Raw genomic sequence first — 21090 nt, 5'->3', positions numbered from 1 at the left:
AGTAGATCTGACTGTGGGAAAAGATGCACAGTGGATCTTGCCACTTTTACAGATTAACAAGCCACCATCATTGTTTTCATTTCCTAAAAGTAGGAAATTAAAACACCTAATTTTCATTTATGCTTGCTTCTATATCACTCTGGCTATAAAGGGACCTGAAAGTGGGAATATTTTCTTGTGTCAGAGCAATATAAATAGATTTTATGCAAATCATATCCCCTACCTAGTATCTTATTTTCTTGCTTTAAGTGGCTCTAGGTTGACTTCTCTGAGAACACTATAAGTCTTCAAAATACAAACTAGAGTGTTTTTTTATTTAAAAAATTACACATTTTCCATTATAGCTTCCAAAGAACATGTGAGTGGTACCTCCTAAAGCACTAATCTTGTTGAAAAGTGAATGAAGCAGTTGGATTATAACTTGCTTTCTACAAAGGGTGAGCAACTTTGCCATAAAAAGACATTTTGCTGGCTCATAGGCTCCAATTCCCTAAATTTATTACCTTTCAACATTTAGTAGAGGAACCTGGAGATCAAATTTTTCTTAAAATAAATCAGGGTAGGGAATTGAAGGAAAAGTGGAGAAATTCAAGTTTGCCTGAATTGGCAAGTTAATTATATCATTTTCATTGATGCTTAAGATGATATTAATTGCTGACATCAATAACGATACAAAGCCAGCTATCTATCTTTTCTTATGATCTGAAGGATGACTGTAAACCATCTATCTCAACACAGTCTCTTACAAACTGTCTTGCCCAGCAGGGCATGAAAAATGGTTTGCGTGAATTCTGAAATACTTTCAAAGGATGATAAATTCAGAACCATGTCAGAAAAAGACATATAGAAGGACTAGTAAGTGCAAGTGAGTTTTATTGTGTCCTAGGAAGTTTCAGGCTTTTAAAATGCTGTGTCGTTAGCAAGCATACAGCACTCCAGTGCCTAAAATGACAGCAGCATTTCATAATGCAGATAATTTAATGCACATACGGGTTTGCATCTGCAGTAGCAATGTTGGTTTATGCAAAACTGAATGGGTGAATTGAATTCCAGCAGAATGCACGTTCTCACGGCAGACAAAGTAAAACATGAATATACAGAAGGTGATTCACACATACAGCGCAGGGTCAAATTCTGTGTCATTCCAGAGTTCGGAAAGAAGGTCAAGGAGCCATTAATATTATGAAAATAATGCTTAAATGCACTGTAAGTGTTAGAAATGTTAGAAAGACTTGGTGCTGGCCCTTTCCACAGTCATGAGTCTTAGGTACCTAACAGTGGTAGTGTCCTGTCAGTTATGCATACGGTGGCATCTATAAAGGTTTGTGACTGAGCTGGTATTTCAGCACAGTTTGTAATGATTCTGTGCATACTGTCCAGCAGTCAAATGAACAGCTTCATTGGTTGTGCTGTGTACAATTCTGATTTAAGAAGGAGGTAGCAAGTACAATCCTGAGATGTATAGGTTGCACACTTGCTGTAGCGCGAGGTCCAACCTGTGATTTTCAGGGTCTTCAGGGTCTTGCAGGAGGAACATAAGCAGAGGAGACACAGTCAAATCCTATCAATTTTTTTTGCGCTAATGTGTCATTTTTTCTCTTGCCAAGTAAATATGTAAAAGTATTTGCTCTGTACTCAATGTGTCTGCTCCCTCTATATGTTCAGAGTCATATATAAGTAATTCAGTAGAAACCAGCACACTTCTGGTGATTAATAATTCATAAGCCTCATACCTCTTTAATCTACCAGTTATGATATGGATTCTGTTTTTTCTTGCGTTTGCTGAGCAACAGTCATCTGCACAACTATGTGGATCTTGCTAAAGACCATCAAAACTTGAGGGTGCAGGTGTAACTTAGTCCATACAGTTTGCATACAGGTGGTGATGTGAGGCATGAGAAGGGCAGAACTCACCTTGGCACTTGGTGCATTTGGAGGTATGAAGAGTAAACATTTTTGCAAGAGACGTGAGCAGTTAGTGATCACTTTGGGATAATAAACTTGGAACCCATGCTGTTGTTTCACTGTGCTTCTGTTTTGGGGAACTACTGTAGGCCAGAGCAAGGAAGAGATAGCACTTTGCAGCCAGCTGTCGTAAGGCCATGTGGAACTGTGCACAGCTGCTGTGATCTGGAATTGGAAAGGCTGGTTTGTAAGAGCACACCAGGCATTGGCAAAGAACCGCCTTCTCCTTAGCAGCGTGTTTTCTGTATGCAGTGCTTCCCACTAGCCTGGATTGACTTTGAAGCGTGGGGATAAGTCTCTGGACTAGGCTAAGATGAAGGGAAAAGCTCTGGATACTGAACTGCTAAAAAGAAGCAGTCTGTGTTCTAGAATCTGGGTTAGATTTTGTGAAGGAAGAACCACAAAAATCAACAACATCTATGTTTCTTGAGCAGTAAAAATTGCTCTGCGTTTTTACTGGCTAGAGCCTATTTGACTTCCTCCTAGACAGTATCATTTTGCCTAGTAAGCACATAATATGTAGATAGTACAGGATATTCTTTTAAAATAATTTCTTATTTTACTGGAAATATTAATGCCTTGCTATAAAGAAGAACATCAAATAAATTTTAAACTGCTCCCTAAAATGCCTTTCTTCATTACTTTATTCTAATTAGATACTTTTTTACATGAGAGGTTTTGACGAAGTATTATGGATACAAGTGGAAATAAAACCTGTAGCTGAAGTCCTTAGCCCAGACATAATTCAAAGCAACATATATAGTTGTTGTGATGTGTTAGTGTTGCTAATTTCCCAGAAAAGATTATAGGTAAAAAATTGTGTGGTATATGATTCAAAGTTACCTTTCTTAAATAATGTCATGATGCAGAGAAAATTTGTATTGGATGACCTTTGAAGTCAAGTTTAAAATAATAATATGATCCTGTTTTTCTTTTGACAGAGTATCAAGAAGAAAAACACGAGTAAACAAGAGATGAGCACATACCTGCGATTCATAGTCTCTCGTATGAAGGAGCGGGTGAGTCTGAAACAGGGAAGTTGATCGAAGTGTTGGGTTGCACTATAGAAGATGCATTACTAGTGGCCATGTGTGACTGTGCAGGGAGGAGGGCTACAAGAGGGTGTCATTTTATTTACGCTGTCATATTTCAACGTACACTTATCAGGTCTTATTGCTCGAATTAGTATCATTCTGGCAGGAGTGGTTTATGTCATGGGCCTGTGACTCCTCTGAAATGGATATTTTTGAGGTTTGAGACACATGTAGCCTGTCAGACCGGATCCAGTTTTGCCCTGTGTATTCCCCACCTGAAATATTCCAAACTATTGTATTTTTTAAATCTTTTATTTATGTTTTAAGCAGATTCTAAATACAATAACTTATGCTGTCTCATGGTCCTTTCAGGCTATAGATCTAAACAAGAAAGGGAAGGACAACAAACACCCAATGTATAGAAGGCTGGTGCACTCAGCTGTTGATGTTCCTACTATACAGGAGGTAGAGTGACTTGCTTTCTAACTTCCACACTGTTTATGGTGTCTTTTAACAATGAAGATAAAGCTTAAGGACTAAAGCACTAATCCTGTTTAATTCTTCTTGTGATCGGTATTTCAGAATTGTATCCAGCATTGGATAGGGGAGCTTCCTCATAAATAGATAACCGAGTAAAACCATTTTGAGTGGTGCCTAGTTTTTAAACACAGAGTATCCTCAATTTGTTTTGTACTGGGGTTTTACTAGGAGCTGTAGGTAGCTGAAATCTTTAGAGAAGGTACTCTTTATCTAAGTCACTGAATATGGACTTGAGTGCCTATGTTGGTATATCTGGCCCAATGGTTTTGACCATATTCCAGTTTTAGTCATTATGCCCTTGCGTAGGTGTCAACTTTATAAACATCTAAATGATTCATAAAGAACCAATCATTTTGTTGATCATGAAAAAACAAGACTCACTCAAAACATGTTTTGCATTAATTGTTCCAAAAATTAAGTATTAGTAAATACGTTGTCCTTTTTTTCTGAACCAAAAGTCTGCCCATGACTCATGTAAACCAACTGCACATGATCAAAATGAACAGCATATTCATCCTTATTCGTTGCTGCAACTGGATTACTATGCAGTGCCATAGTATATCTTGCCCTTTACAACCCAGAAGTGAAAAGCCTTTGCTTTATTATTGCTATTGAAACACGTGGATAAACGATAGCTTCGCTGACAGTTCTGGAGACCAACACTGCTGGCTGGCTTGAAGTACTGGCGACACTGTTTGAGCCTGAAAATAGGTCAAGAAGCTTTCCTTTCACTGTCACCTTCACCTGCTTCCACAGAAGGTCTTTTGACCCTGATGACATCCTAGAAACTGATGATGTTTTGTTAGATGATCGGAATTCTCATAGGTGTTCTTCACAGGGCACAACTGAAAATGCTGCATCCCTTAGCAGACAAAAGACCATACTAGGAAAACGAACTGCAAGTCAAGTTTGTTACGAGTTTGGAAGACTAAGACAATCAACCTCCATCAGAAAACACTGACTGTCAAGTGAAGATCCTGGAAGTATAAAGGCAGTCAACACTGATTTGAAACTAGCTGGTATTTTAAGGCACAAAATCTTCACCTCAGGGAATATATTTTAATTTGAACAAGTGTTCTGAGCCATACCTTTATGACAAAGCTACTCCAGATTCACCCTGTTATAACCAAGAGAATATTTTTTTGTAACTTGGTCACATATCTAAGCACCTGTTTTACTTCTGGGCGTTTCATAGAGGGACCAGTGCAACCAATGTTCAGGTACTAGCAAACCATGTCAAAGAGTTGTAAGTATTCCTTCTGTGTGCAGGAAAGGCAGTGTCTGATCTGTGTTGCATAATGCAGATTTCTGTGAAAGCTTCTCTGCATTAAACAGGTGCAGCACTTTCAAAGTTTTTTTCACAGTCCTGTGTTTTCTTTTGTGTAGAAAGTAAATGAAGGGAAGTACAGGAGTTACGAGGAGTTCAAAGCAGATGCTCAGCTGCTTCTACACAACACAGTGATTTTCTATGGAGGTAAGATACTACGCTTATCACTTGCTTTCTTTGATTTATCTTTATCTGTAGGAAACTCACAAGTTCAGGATTGAATTTGGTATCAGGTAATCTTAAATGTGGATGAGGTCATTTGAGAGCCCTTAAAAATCAAAGTAAGCTGCAAGAGGACTTTGTAGGGTCTTTTTTGCCCCACCTACTACACAACTATTTCCATCCTCTCTGACTAAACCTGTCAGTAGAAATTTACTCCTTTGCCATGTCTGCTTCTGCAGCCTAAGTCATAAGTCAGTCTATACTGCAGATTTCTGCCAGTATATATATGTTGTTTTACAGTGGAAAGAGATCTGATCTCTGATGGGCTGTGTCAGCAGAAACATGTACTATAGACACGTATTTTTCACTTGTGGGCAATATCTGCTATATTACGACAGCAAATATAGCTACATCCAGACTAGAAATGTCCTGGTGGTGCAGTGTGTGGAGGCACAGCCATCAGAGAAGCTGCCAGCCACTGGGAAGGTAATAGGTGACTGATACGGTGGGATAGTCTGATGGCAAGTGGAGAAATACCACCACTGTGTCCAGAAGCTATAGCCAGGTCCTGTAACAAGGTTCTCCAGAGCCATCACTTCAGGAAGGATGTGATTCTCCCCTGCAAACACAGCCCACATCAGGGAAACTGGGAGGAGGGTGGGATCAGTCTATTTGCAGCAACAGGAGATCCACACTGTCCTTGGTAGGAAGAGAAGAGAATGTGCTAATAGAGAAATGCACGGCTGTAAAGGGAAGCACATAGTGATAAATAGTCTGTGAAGCATTGCTCTGAGAAGAAATACTTCTGTGATTGTACCTGTGTTCCTGTCAAGTGGTGATAGCAGAGAGCCGTGTTTTAGGACAATCAGGGTGTGTCATTAAGACAGTAGCGAAGAAAGAAACTGGATCCATGCTAAGAGCAATTCTGTCTCCCTGCTGCTGCTCCTCAGATGCGTACTTGTAGTGTTCAGTTTAAAAGCTCCCAACGGTATTTTTGCATATAAATATGAAACAGAAAACAAATATAGAACTGATCATTAGAAAATTTTAAGTGGAAGGGTTACCCAAGTGACTAAATTATGTTTTGTGTTCTCAAGAAAGACAAATATAGCATGAAAGTCATAGCATTGACAGCTGCAAATCTTTGTGAGCACTGTGATCATACTGTGATTGTTCATACCATTTATTTTTAATTTATAGCGGACAGTGAACAAGCTGATATAGCAAGGATGCTTTACAAAGACACGTGTCATGAAGTAAGTAGTACCAAGTAACCAAGTTACGGATATTTGATTTTCATTTCAGAATCTAAGAAAATTTATTCTTCATATTACAACAATAGCAGGGGTGTGAAGTTTGTTACATTTTTTCCCCTAACTTTCTAACAGCAGCTTCAGAATTCCTTTTTTTTTTTTTCTTTTTGCAACTAGACTATCATTTCAAAAATACCAGTATTCAAATTTTAGTTTTGAAAATACTCTAATAATACATAGTTGGCCTAGAAATAATTGTACTTACTAGTAAATATATTGAACCTGAGGTGAGATTCCTACCAAATTCTGTAATTGGCATTGAAACATTTCTAAACATTCAGAGGAGACCAAAAAATAAAACTAGGGGAGCTGTCACGCTTTCTCCATTTGTATAGTTGAATTACTTCTTTCAGAATGTAAATATCATTAAATATTTGATGAATTTAAGGAGCTATTCTTTGCACTTTAGCTATAATAAATCATTAAGGTGTATATTAGTCTCTTCCCACTGCCTGTTTTTTTTAGAATATGAATTATATTTCTGCAGCTTGTCTTTCATCCACTCTCAGCTCACCTCAGTTTCACACCTAGTTTTTACAGACGGAAGTAACTCCACCAAATTAGCAAGCAGGGCTGAAAAATTTTACTATTTAAGAGATAGGGATACTACTGAAGTCACACAAATAGGATTTTTTGGGCTTATTTACCTTTTTTTGTTTTTCAGCTGGATGAACTGCAGCTTTGCAAGAACTGTTTCTATTTGTCAAATGCGCGACCTGACAATTGGTTCTGCTATCCTTGTGTATGTTGCTGACACAGACTTTTATTTGTTTGCTTTTCTGTATGAAAGCCTGCAGTTTTGGTGTCATTAATGCATTGAATATTCCATTTCAGAAGGCTTGTTTCAAAAGCTTGGTTAAGACTCTGTAAGCCTAGATATTTTACACAAGTGAAATGTTGATTGAAGTTCAAAGCTGTAACAATATAGGTTGTAAAACTTGGTTATCAGCCAGTTACAATGGTTTCACAAGAAAATAAGGAGCTTACAGAACTAAAACTTTGCTCCTGGATGAAGCTATAAAGACAAGTTTAATTTTTGGGCTGCTTAAGATCTGTTTTCAATAGACAGTTACACCCTTTGCAGACTTTGTATTTTTTCTACTTTGATCCAAGCAATACGTCTAACAGGGAAATGCATATTGTAGGAAGATAAAAATGAAAATAGCACTACATAAACAGCAACCATGTTCTTAAGATACTAGTGTAGTATTACAGCAAAATATTTGTGGGAGATATCAGTATAATACTTCATATCCAATAATAAATGCAACATTTTTTCCAGATACCTAATCATGAGTTGGTTTGGGCCAAAATGAAAGGCTTTGGGTTTTGGCCAGCTAAAGTCATGCAGAAAGAGGACAATCAAGTTGATGTTCGCTTTTTTGGCCATCATCACCAAAGGTAATTTATTAATTCCATGTGCTGCTTTTTACAAATGATACTTAAAAGAATTTATCTCATCTATCATGTTGTAAATCCTGGCTCAGCTAGTTGCCAACATTAGAAAGACTGAGTACTTTGCCATAATTGTTTCAGAAAATGTAAAGCGCAGTCTAACACATCCAAAGTTGCCAAATGGCTCAGAGATTCCCTTTCCACAGTTGCCATAGGGATGTTACTTAATGCCATTTTAATTAAAGAAAGGAAGTGAACTTCCAACTGTTTCTTCAAATCAGTAGCAGCCTGCTAATCCAGGCCAAGGTAAAAATTGGACAAAAATGTACTCTTACTACCAGTAGTATTGACTTTGTGCAATTTTCTCTTCTGAGCAGGCACATTGCAATTTTGTGTTTTGGTAACATAATATACATCACAAATGTTTCTGTCTTACTGCTAGAACACAGAGAGCTCCTGCTGTGAGCCAGTTGGCAATTTCAGAGAATAACTCTTTACTTTGGAAACTTCACTTTTAGAGATCAGCTTTTACTTCTGTCTCCAGTTGTTTGTTCAGCGTTTGGGGAGGCACATGGTTGTTACTACAGTGGATTTTTTTCTCTGTTGGACTTATATGCCTATAATGTGAGCAGAGGAGACATTTGCAAAGTAATTCATGATTGTTGGGAAGGGGGTCTATTTTGGTGCATCCCAAAAGGGCCTAGACAGTTCAGTAACAGTGTTGTATAAGGCTGTTTATTTAAGTTGCTTTTAGTGTAACTAGTGCAGTATATAACATGGTTTTATTTGTTACATGAACTACCAAGATTTTCTAATAGGCATAAAGTGGGTGAAGGATTTTTATTTGTGTCTCAATCACAGAATCTATTTGCAAATACAGTTTGTCTTATGAGTAGTTTTGACATTAAGTTCGCACAGCTTCATACTGTTTAATAAAGTAACATGGCACTTGCGGGATAAGGTGCTTGCAACTTCTTAAACATGCTGATCGAAAAGGCAAAATACATTTTACTGGAGTGCCATTGCTTAGTTACTGTGCTGGATTTGGACAAAAGGCCAAATTCCTGGTTGATGTAAATTAGCGTTGTTTCTTTGACTTCACTGAAATGCAATTTGTATTGCAAGATCTGAGAATCTGTCCACAGACATTTAATTTGTTAGTATTTAATCTGCTATGTAGATGTGCATGGCAGTGACTCTTTTTCTTTAATGTCCGATGTTGCTTGGTATAACCTTTTAAAATGTCAAGCACTGCCCATGGAAGTCTATGAGGATTCTGAAAATATTTAAGAGGACAAAGTACCTCTGGAACCAAGTCACTGGCATGAATTCGGTCCAAAAGAGCATGACAGTCCCCATGTGAGTTCAGTCCTGATAGAGGTCCAAACTACAAAATGTCGCTCTTCAAGGTCGTCATTTGGTACGTTCCTTGACAGCTTTAGCAAAGAGGTCGAAGGCTAAATTGGATTAGCATATGAGCCTTCAGTACAGATGTGTCTGACTCGGAGCGTTTAGCGAGGAAGCAGGCGGAAGGTGTGACTGCTGGTGGTGCTGGGGGGAGGTTTGTGGCTCACCAAAAATGAAACAGACTTGCAGCTGTAGCATCCACAGCTAACAAGTGCTTATAGTAACACAAATGTCTAGTGGTGTGCAGTCTTATTTTATTAAAAATGTGTTGAATATACAAAAATTCTGAGTAAAAAGGAATTGTCAGTGATTGGCCACTGTGAGAAACTGCTTCTGAAGTCAGTTTCTCACATCACGATCCTTCATCTGTATTTAATGTTTCCGAACCTGTCTGTGCTGTGTATTCAAAAGGGCCTGGATCCCCTCTGAAAACATTCAAGATATCACAGTTAACATCCATCGGCTGCACGTGAAACGCAGTATGGGGTGGAAGAAGGCCTGTGACGAGCTGGAACTGCACCAGCGTTTTCTTCGTGAGGGGAGATTCTGGAAATCAAAGAATGAGGATAAAGGGGAAGAGGAGGCAGAGTCGAGTATCTCTTCCACCAGCAATGAGCAGGTGAGTGCTGCCACAATGTTAGCAATCAGAGCAATTTATAAACGTTAGAAAGATTACATATTTTTGATTGGTCTGCTATTAAATTAGCCTTGTGCTCTGTCTACAGTTTTGTGGTGACAAGAAGAGGGTTCAAAGACTTGTTTTCCCTATGTTTTGTAGCTCAGTAAAAGCAAGAATATAGGGGTTTCCTCTTTCCTCGGTTTATTGGATGACCTCTGGGAAGTTTCAAAATGTTTGTCACCTATAGCACCTTGATGAGACAGACCGAGATTTCTAAAGTTAAATAGGAATGTTCAAGTTAAATGTCATGGATATCAGATAGACTGCAACACTGCTTTCTTGGACTCCCATCAAGGGACAGCCCTGTAGCTGTTCAGCCTTGTCACAGCTGGAGCATGTTCGCTTTGGACAGTATTCTACATTACAGATCCCTGAGTGACACCAACCATGACATTTTCAGCAAGTCCAACTGAAGTTAGGTTGAAATGTTGCGCTTGAGAATCATGTGACCAGCAACTGATTAAAGTAATGAAAAATAATTGTGCGAAACAAGAAAAATTATATTGCTTTAACAAAAGTGAAAAGCACAAAGGGCCAAGATAAAAAACTTTGCATTGCCATATGGAAATTCCCTTATCACAACTGAACCTTGCTAGTCATTCATTGTCCAAGAGGGTGTTATATATTCACTGTTACTGACTTGGCCATAAGATTTTCATAGGTTGCAGGATGCTTCTCTGTAGTTTTGGCAGCCTTTTCCCTGACAACATCTTTCTTCATTTAAAACCACTGTGCTCTTTCTAAGCCTGTGTTTTTAAAAACCAGTGTGTTTTGACCCTCTTCCTTTGCCCTTCTGTCAAACAGGTCTGCCATCTAATTTGTAGCTAAGAATTCAAGCTTATAAAACTGGATGTTGCATTAAGGAGATGCTGCTTATTAAAGTGGTGTTAGGTATTTTTAGCCTGGTTTGCTCAGCTAACCCCTTGTAGTCCTTTATTTAATGTTGTGTGTGCAGTCTTGCAACAGTGTATGCTGAAGCAGGAAAACAGTCACACATAGCGTTTATGAAAGATAACAGTGGTATTTTCCCAGTTTTTCAGAAGTATCAGTCATAGGGTTTGAAGTGTTCATTTGCAGATTTTCTGTTCCACCCCAATTGCTCATCCTTCACCTGGTTAGTGCTTATACCTGCTTCACTGGTTTCCCAGATGCAGGAACCTAAGAGCAGCTGTCAAACTTCATGCTCTGCAGTAATCTGCAAAACTCTGTCACTAACACAAGCTAGTGCTGGATGCTTCAAAGACAGGAGTAAGAACTTTTCAGTAAGCCATATACCATCCACTTTGATCTCACCCTTGTTTCTGTTGGTGGAGATTGACTTTTAGTCTAAAGCATGAAGTTTTGTACCCCTCCAAGCATACAGTTATAATGAATTATAGCAAGTCTATAATGTTACCATCTATATATATATATGTACATTTTCTTTATAATTATTGCTGTTTTCTGGCTTCCAGCAAGATCTGTTGCCTTTTTATGGCTCACTGATATCTGAATATTCCAGAATACAAGTGTTTGAACTTGTTTGTGAAATGAAGAAAAGAATGGTTAAGAGTATTTTAGCAAATACATATTGAACGTTAGAACTTGTTTGTGAATTTTATTTCTTCATGCAATCATAGTTACCAGTAATATGGAAAGTTTATTGTATGCACTCTTCATTTAAGACAGTATTTAACTTTATATTTGCTAAATTAAATAATTGCAGATAACCGTAAATAAAAGGTACATCAGAGATGTTACAATTAATGCTACTTATATGACATGGGGTTTGGACTGATTCAATACACTTTTCTTAATGTTCACAGCTGAAGGTTACTCAGGAACCAAGAGCAAAGAAAGGACGACGTAACCAGAGTATGGAACTGAAGAAAGAAGTAAGTTACCTCAATTACCATGTTTGTAGAGATAGCAGAGTACAAGAAGGCTGAAATTTTAATAGACACCCCTTCAATGTCTTGTCACCTTTCACTGATTTTACAGTATTAATTAGGGAAGTTCCAGCCCCATAGCTTGGTCTTCCTTGCTAACAAACATAGTTATACCTCCCACATGCAAGGCACTGGTGTCATCGTGGTAATATTCTGTATCATGAATAAGTCAACAGTCAGCTTACAACTTTTGCTTTGGCAGGAACGAGAAAGTATTTTGCACCATCAAGAAAATTCAGTTTATGAAGTGTCATATCCACCTTTTTCCATGGAATTTCCTTGTTTATCCAGCTTGCACACTGAATGATCATGTAACCGAAGGACTGTATTATGATGCTTGTACACAAGGGGGCAGTTACTAAGACAGCCATAAATCTCCTATTTCCTAACTTTTGAGTACTTCTTCCTGGCTTTGTTTCAGCTGCATCTTGAACACTAGGAAAAGTTGCATGTATGCAATCCTCTGAAGAGGACTTGTGACTCCATTATGGAGGAGGGTTCAGGTGTGTGGGATGGCCTTGGTGCCTGAAATACAGGCAATTGCCAGTCCACATATCTGGACACCTGCCTGCCCATTGTATCTGATGCTGCAGGAGGCACCTTCATCGACGGAGACATTGATACGCAGTTTGTGCTCCCTGAGGCACAAACTGTATTTGAGTGCAGGATAGGGAGACTGCAGTTGAGAATGTCTCATCATTTTTACCGTGTTTTCTGTCAAGCAAATGCTTTAATTTGCTTCATACGTATGTCTTAATGTTTGCCATCTTAGGTCTGCTTATATTTGATCCAGAAGTCAATCACAGTGACCTATTAGAGAGTAACTGCAAAAGGGAATACACGGTCAGACTTTCGGTTGCTGTGAGCAGTGCCCCATCACACAGACAGGCACAAAGTCCACTCCTGAGCAAGTCTGGTGTTACAAGGACACTGTACGCTGTCAAATGGGCTTTAAAAAATTTAAGTTAAAAAACCCCAAATAATGTCCATCTGTGTCTTCAGACACTTCAGATGTCAGTAAGAGCTTGCAGGGATATTATTTCTCTGTTCTAAAGAGCAGGAGCAATTGGTGTTACAGTGTAATAACATAGGCAGCTAAATTCAGAACAGTACACTGCAGCACCTATGATTTCTTTCTTGATAATTATGTAATTACGGAAAGCTTCTGTGGTCATCCAAGACTAGTTCCATATTAGTGGAAACAAAACTTAGATGCTCATTAGCCTTTCATCTTCAAAGCACCTTTGAAGTACTAATCAATCTTTGCAGCAGTTCTATGAAATCAGTGGAGTAGTACAGATTCCAGTGGAGTCTTTTGGGCCAGAGGAAGCCCAGAGTTTGCCAAAAAAATTCAGGCACCTTGGCCACACAGCTACAGTCTCTTCAGGGAGAATGGTAGGGGGGAAGCTCTACAGCAGAATTCAGTAATTCCAAGGGATCTGCAGTAATTCTGCACAGCCTCTTCTATGTAGTACTTTTTGGGAAGCGAGGCTGGTGAGTGTGGCATATGTGCGCATTGATGCCATGCGTGTGCTTCCTTCTGGAGAGCTCCTAGCTGAAGTCAGAAAATCTCGACCAAAGACCCTACCCACTGTCATGCTCGTTCTCCTCAGGGATCCCACATCCCATCATCACTGAAGGTCTTCAACAGACACCTTTTACATTAATTGCACTGGCATTAGTCATGTAACACTTCCTCCAGGGGGAACTGAGAGTTCACTTGTTCTATTTTGATATCTGGGTTTACGAGTTTGTTCTTCTCTGTAGGAGCCAGAACCTGAAACTGAAGCAGTAAGTTCAAGCCAGGAAATTCCCACAATGCCTCAGCCCATTGAAAAAGTTTCAGTCTCAACTCAGACCAAGAAGTTAAGTGCCTCTTCTCCAAAAATGCTGCATCGGAGCACCCAGACAAGTAATGATGGAGTGTGTCAGAACATGTGCCATGACAAATACACCAAAATCTTTAATGATTTCAAGGACAGGATGAAAGCTGATCACAAAAGAGAAACTGAGAGAGTTGTGCGAGAGGCAGTAGAAAAGGTAACACTTGTCAAACACCACCTACACTCTGGTTTGAGGAGAGGAGGAGTGTGGATTTTTTTTTCAAATTCATTTCTATTTTTGTAACATCCATCCTTAAGAAAATGAATAAAAAGCATTTTCTAAAGAGACCACCTAAAAAATAGTCTTTATTATTGCTTTTTAGACCATTTATATACTGACAGACCTTAATTTAAACAGAAAGCTCCTGCTTTTGTGATTCTTGTCCAGTGAAATTGGTTTGTGATCCAAAAACGAAAGTAATTGTTCATTCATGAGTATCCCTTTCCAAAGCCTTTTTCTCCATTGTCAGTGTGATTGTAAACAATGGCATTGTTTAAATGCTATTCATAAAGAATTCTTCTTTTGTCAGTCTTCTGACCTAAACATTGAATAGATTCACTGACATTTGTCTGATATCTAATTAAAATTCACTATCGAAGCCTGACCTGGTCACCTTTCACTGGAGAGGGCAGGACAATTTAGAGGGTGATTTCTCTGACCTCTTTTAAATACTTGTCTTAAAATGAGTTCCCTTCTGAATGAAGGACTATGGAATGAACCTAGAGAGTTTAAATGTTAATTCTGTAGGATTAGGATACCAAACTTTCAGATACCTGAGCAAGGACAAAGGAATCCCACTGACAATGAATACTAAAAGGTATCTCTCACTGAACTGAGGGATGTCCTCTCTTGTATTTTCCATCGTGCCCTTGCAGTAGATTTATATGCAGTTGTAGATTCAGAAAAGAAAAACTTTGTCTAAGATGAATTCATAAATTTGTAAACTGATCGTTGACATAATATACATGGAAGCTTTTCAGCTGGTTTTGTAGATGCCTAGCAGAATAGAAATACAGTGACATTTTTATTTTGAACATTTCTTATGAGATGGAAGTTTTGTTATAACTCTAAAGGAGATAACTTCTTGTTTTCTAAACTGGAGAAATTTCTATGTGACCTCCACCCACATCAGTAATAGAGGTTTAAAGAGTGGAGGTCTAAAGAAGACACTTTTATTCCAATAGCTGTCCGTTGACTTGTTTTGCTGACTTTCTTATGGCAGCTGCGTACAGAGATGGAAGAAGAGAAAAGGCAGGCTGTAAATAAAGCTGTGGCCAACGCACAAGGAGAGATGGACAGAAAATGTAAGCAGGTAAAGGAGAAGTGCAAAGAAGAATTTTTAGAAGAAATTAAGAAGCTAGCAGGCCAGCACAAGCAGCTGATTTCCCAGACCAAGAAGAAGCAGTGGGTAAGTGTCAAAAATGTATTACTAAGCAGAAACGTATAGTGCATTCTGTGGGCCAATTGAAGGTTCGTTCTTCCTTACTTCTAACTGCACTGCTCTTTCACTGGTCTTTCAGCTTTAAGGTTTCCCCCTTCATATTATTGCTTTCAAATTTTCTGAACCGCCAAATTTCAATTGGACGTTCTGATTACTTTCCCTCTTAATTATGTAGTGTTAACATCGTCGTCTTCTTGAGTCCAATCAGATGTTAGCATCAACATATTTTTTTCTAAATGCAGTTTTACCCCATATAAGACATGTTTTGCATTGTGTTCATAGCCCTTTGATCTCAAGGCCCCAGAGGGTACTACACCTGGCTGCATCAATTTGGATTCCCCTGCTAATAATGCTGGTAGTGATACCCTTTTGGCCTTTTCCTCTCCTAGCTTTTTCTGCAGCTCTTTCATGTTCTTTTGTATGTAAGACGTGACTTTTTGAAATACATTTCTCTCCCTTGTTCAGTCCTTAAGCCCAAATCTGCAGCATTGCCTACAGAAAACACGTTTGCATGCCCTTTAGAAAAGTGAAAACAGACCTCTAATTTGCCATCCTATTACAGGCTGCAAACTTTTCCCTGGTTTTGTTTGTGTCTTGCGTTTTCTTCTCAAGTCAGAAGCGTGTGCTTCCACATGGCTGTACAGCATCTGCTCAGACATTGCAAGGACTGTAGTACTGTGCTGCTAGCCTGTAACACAGTACAGGTGGAAACCGTTAGGCTGAGGGGCAGTGCGCCTGGAACACACACACGCTTTGCTATTTCTTTGCTAATTTTCATAGAACACGGAAATTAAAGCCGTCGTTCGGGAAATCACACTGCACTGTAGTAGTAGCTGTCTATGACATGCAGGAGGGTGGCTACGAGATTTGCTGCTCTCCTGAGCTCTGACATTGCCAGATGTGGCTGAGAAGCCTGCGGTGCCTTGCCACAAGATGGCACGCTGGCCTGAGCCACGGGGGACCTGTCCCACGGCCACGATGCCGCCTGCCTGGGGAAGGCCAGCCCTGGCTCCCTGCCGCAGCTCCTGTTCGTCTTCCAGGCCAAAGGGCTGTTTGTTTATGTTCAGCCTCATTAGTCCTTGTTCTTACAGATGAAACGGTGGTCCCTGCAGAGAAAACTGCTCTGTGGGAGAGTGCAATAAATACGAAGGCGAGACAATCGGTTGCTGACTACCACAGTTAGGAGTTTGGGTATGCTTAAAGAGAAGAATGATCTCAAATGCTAGAGCTCCTGTATAGTCTTAATTTCTGTTCCGGGTAGAGATTTTAGTGTGGGTGTTACTATACTGCAGTGCTTGGGTCTCTGTCAAGTAGAAAATTCCTCCCTGTCTACCTGTCTCTGCAGACCAGAGAAGTTATTTAGGTCTCCGACTTGATCAGGTTACTGTGTTTAATGCATCACCACCTGCTGGTGCCTGCATGCGTGCTTTTGCCTGTGGCACTTGAGAGGGAAATTGAATCGCCTTTGCCCGCTATAGGACAGCGCCAAATGAGCTCTCTTCTGTCAAAACTTAAGAGTGGCGCATGTCAGCTGTTGCCACCATTCAGCTGATAGGCAGTAGTCAATCACTGTAACTTGATTGTGAGTCAGGACTCTTAGCTATAGCTACTTTTTGGTGTTTTTGAAGGCAGAATTTATGAAAGAGGCTCCTGAGACTTACTTTCATCTGCCTCAATGTGCCTTTGCCACATCCTTTAGCCTGATCAGAGAGCGCCCCGGTACCACATCACTGCATCTTAAGATCATGTGCATAAAGCCTCTTTTCAAGCAAAACAGTTACAAATATAAAGAGTATTTGACAGTCTTGCCTCTTTCTGTGGCCCTAGAACTATCTGTCAATCACCACCTTAAATGAAGGCATCATACAGGCAGCTGATTTGCATGTGGTAAGGGAGGGAGGGTAAGGATAAACACCTTTGCATTCGAGCTGATGGATCTACCTGCCAACACACAGCCTCAGGCAGCTAGAGTTGGTCCAATTACAGAGCTCCCCAGTGATTTTTCCTTGGGTGGTACTAATGACGGTCCCTGGTGTGTAGTACCGCTCTTGCATGCTGCTATTATGATGATACCTCTTTACCAAAATCTCATGTAATTAACAAACATACTAAATGAGTTTTGGTGGCTTTGCTTTTTAATTAGAAGCAGAGACCTCTGGTTTTGCATAATGCAGATGTCTAGGCTTGGAGAATACAGCTGCTGTTATTCACACTGTATTTGTCATCTTCTCCAACCTAAAAAAGAAAAATAATCCAGTGAGGGTGAAGAGATTGTTTTACTGGTGGTGTACAGGCATACGCGAAGATGCGCTCCCAGCCCTTCAGGAGCCTAAGACATAGTTAAAGAATGTTTTCGTTTGCTCTAACCAGTCACAGTCCCCTTGGCTTAATCAAGTTTTACTTTTATACCCCCCAAGAAACTGGATTTAATACAGATACCTCAAGTGAATAGCAAACAAAAGGAAGAAATGGGAAGGCAGGGATAACAATCATGAGATTATGCAGTTTGATGGCCTCCAGAATACAGGCTGGAGTGCTAGTCTTGACAATGTTTCTTTTTTTAATTTCTCCCAGTTCTTTTATTTGCATATAAGCCTCATTTAAATTGGTGTATAGTTCACTTTAACAGATAATTTTAATTTCTGTCTCTTTCAATTATATTTACAAGTATATTTATTCTAACTTGCAGCAGCTTGATTTTAAGTGAATGACCGTTGTTGGTGATGCGTAGTGTCTGAAGCAGAAACCCAAGTGATTGATAATGTTTAGAAAGAGGAAAACACAAAGAAGAGACGAGGCCTGAGGCCAGCTGGCATTTTGCCTTCTCTGCCACATGTGCTGGTACCAGCTTAGATGACACTATTTTCCTTTTGTAAGTGGAGATTTGCATCCCACACTTATGGCCAGCGTATGCAAAGGGAAGTGCAGCACCCACAGATCAGTTATTCTCTCCTGTCTTAGCTTTTTTTGAGCTCTCCAAGCAAGCAGATGTGAAGCTGGTCTCTGGGCTGAGGCCCATGCTGTATGTAATGGAGAGACACAGCTGTTCCCTGCACCTTTCCAGCGGATGATCCTAATGGTTCCCACAGGCTTACGGGGAGCCAGCAACATGAAAAACCAGGAAAACAGCTCTCGAGAGGACACTTGTTTGCAGACATTTCTACAAATAAACTTCCCTGGAGCTAAGTTATAAAAGTAAAAAGGAGAGGTTCCCTTCCCATGCAGCTAAGGCAGTCTCTTTATCGCTGATGAAAATAAAGGTACCAGTTTAGCCAATGTAAATGTGGGCTTTCTTGGATCTGTCTTTTAGTAGTGTGTAGGGTTGTTGTTTTTTTGTTTTGTTTTAAGGCAGTTTGTTTTGTTTTCTCTGTAATTCTCTGTTTTATTAACAATGCTGTAGCTAGGCAGGAACATAAAAACTAAATTGTGTGTTATTCTGTGGTTTGATAGCACCCTGCACAGACTGTGTCATATCCCTCCCTCTGTTCCCCATCATGCAATAAGCATTTCAGACTGGATTTGTAAAGATATTCTCTGATTTTGAGCAGTCCAAGCTCAGAAAGACAAATCTGAGATCATTAGAACCTGGCTCTCAAGGGCACTGAGTGTAAGTGGTTCCTTTAGCAGCAATGCTACCTTACTTCACAGGATTTTGTCAGAATGATAGTTAATGCTTTTGCAGCAGTGTCTTAAGGGGTATAAAACCACCTGGAGAGAAGGCACATTGCCCATCTGGGTGCCGTACCTCCTTGTTGACCGCGTGTGGTGTTGACCAGCATGTAGATTCCTTTTTTTTAGTTCCTTGGAAGCCATGGGGTTATTGTTGAGGTAGCTCTTCCAGCTACCAGGGAACTGGGGGCATTGTGTGTGTTCCAGGATAGAAATCCTTTTTGCTGCAGCATTCCCCAGAACCAAGTTTTTCTGCAGAAATCACAGTCTGTACAACATCTCTTCCTTCCAGGAGTTTTGTGCTGTCCTGGCAGGCATGACAAGGGGCAAAAGCCTGTGTAGCCATCCTGTGTACGACAGGTCTTCTCTGATTTCTGGAAGACTTGAAGGAAAAGGCACTTTCTTGATCTTCTCAGTAGCAGTGATGTAGCACGAGGTTTTCTTTTCGTGAGATTGCAGTGCTGTCTGGCAGCAGACCCCAATGACTGGAGCCTCCTTGCTGATCTACCCTAAATGAGCTATAACAAACCACTTGGTAACAAATTATTCGTTTCTCCAGTGATGTTCTTGTTGTGACTTTTGAGATCTTCCTAGCCCAAAAGGACCTTCCCCAGCAACCTCTGGACAGGTCAGGCTTGTAAAGAAACCTCAGTAACACCAGTTTTCAAGCTTGCACAGAACCTGTTCACACCAAAAGTGCCTGTTGATTTATCATGTCTTCTAAGAGATAGATCAAGGTGCTATTATACAAATGCAGGGTAAAAGATGGTTCCAGCAATGTGTAGCTGAAAAATGTCATTCCGCTGCCCTGAGAGATGAGTTTTCTTAAACGAGCGATGATTTTTTCAAAAGCAATAATCCAGACTCCTGAAAATAGGAAAGCATTGTGCAGATCTGCTAAAGATTGCGGCTTTACTCAGCATGTGTGAAAAATGCCCTCCTGCCTCGGGATGCCCCAAGCATAAATAAGAGAGAAGTATTGCTCTGCGTGTGCTGGTGCATCCGTGAGCAGGTGAGAACACTTGCGCGTTGGTAAGGAGGGATCCTGCGGGGGTGGTAATCTCGTCTCGTTTGTTCTCTCCAGTGCTACAACTGTGAAGAGGAGGCCATGTACCACTGCTGCTGGAACACTTCCTACTGCTCCATCAAGTGTCAGCAGGAGCACTGGCATGCTGAACACAAACGTACCTGCCGCAGAAAAAGATGAAAGAGTTATTCCTCCCCTAGAAAACCACCCCGATGATTGCTATTCTCAGACACAGCGGTTTTTGTTTCCAAGAAGCCAAAATTGTTTAGAATTTGCTTCCCATTTTGCACCAGCCTTTAAACACTTTTCGTAAAAGAAATTTTGCACAGTAATTTCAATCTTCTGTTTAATGCTCCTCCAAAATTTTGTCAGCAAAATGAATTTAACATCTGTGGGAGCAGGTTACTTTAAGTAATTTTAAACTAGAGGATTTGTTGCATTTTCAGCAAATTTTAAAACATTTTTAGGTTTTACAGAGATTTTAATCTTTAAAAACAGCAGATCTAAAAATAAAAAATCATGCAAGTTTAACAAAAGGAACATTTAAAAACTAGATCTGAATGTAAGAAGTATAGAACTGTTTCAGAAAAACAAAGCATACTACCTTGATGTAACATTTATTTCTTAACCTTGTTGAGCTGGTTTTGTTCAGCTTAATTTTACTGTTTAAAGGCATTATCTATTGGTTATACCAGTGGGTACATGATTGAATTTAGGGAACAGGGTTGACACAGCAGGTGCTTGTCCTGCGTATTTTTTCTTAAATATTTCCCAACTGTGTTTTATTTTCATTATTTCTTTTCAATATATAACTTTTATAACAAAATATTAGCTTTGATCTTGTAGTTAAAAATCACAGGGAACTGGGGTAATCTTTTACTGAGCTGGATCTTAGAGAAAAATGAATATTTAAATTTTGAAGTTTGCACATTTCATCTTTGTCCTAACATGAGTGCTTGTAACAAGAATAAGAAAAGCCAAAAACCAAGAAGAAGCAACTACCTTTATACATACACGGAATTATGAGGCATACAAATTTCTTTATTGTGCCCCTCTTCAGCCTCCCCAATCCAACGTCATTTGACTGCGATCTGGTGTCACCTGGTCCATTGTAACTTGATAATGAAAGGAGAAAAAGCACTTAAGTTTCACAGAAGCCGTTATGTTTGTAGTAATGGGTCATTGCCTAATAATGAGCTCCATCACTGTACTCAGAATGAAGAATAATGCATGTTAATTTTCTTGTATTAAAGATGCCGTGATTTGTAAAAAGTCTGTATTTTGCGGAATGTCTGGATTAAGAAGCATTACCAATAGGA

General features: G+C 39.6%; 1 protein-coding gene across 8 annotated transcripts in view; it reads left to right on the top strand.

Moving 5' to 3' along the window:
* Positions 1-20846, top strand: part of ZMYND11 (zinc finger MYND-type containing 11) — a 106422-nt gene extending 85576 nt beyond the window's left edge. For 6 of the 8 annotated variants that reach the window (XM_005233935.4, XM_027781781.2, XM_013296428.3 and 3 more), the window contains 11 exons: positions 2907-2984; positions 3372-3464; positions 4926-5013; positions 6229-6284; positions 7006-7083; positions 7624-7742; positions 9555-9762; positions 11628-11696; positions 13518-13790; positions 14857-15042; positions 19829-20846. In XM_005233935.4, coding sequence (XP_005233992.1) covers positions 2907-2984; positions 3372-3464; positions 4926-5013; positions 6229-6284; positions 7006-7083; positions 7624-7742; positions 9555-9762; positions 11628-11696; positions 13518-13790; positions 14857-15042; positions 19829-19951 — 1371 coding nt within the window. In that variant the 3' untranslated portion in view covers positions 19952-20846. The remainder of the gene's footprint in view (positions 1-2906; positions 2985-3371; positions 3465-4925; positions 5014-6228; positions 6285-7005; positions 7084-7623; positions 7743-9554; positions 9763-11627; positions 11697-13517; positions 13791-14856; positions 15043-19828) is intronic. The other 2 variants (XM_027781780.2, XM_055803791.1) reach the window with 1 other exon arrangement.
* Positions 20847-21090: the final 244 nt, after the last annotated feature.

This window comes from Falco peregrinus, chromosome 5, assembly GCF_023634155.1.
Source record: "Falco peregrinus isolate bFalPer1 chromosome 5, bFalPer1.pri, whole genome shotgun sequence".
Lineage (NCBI taxonomy): Eukaryota > Metazoa > Chordata > Aves > Falconiformes > Falconidae > Falco > Falco peregrinus.
This window is presented reverse-complemented; position numbering and strand designations above follow the sequence as displayed.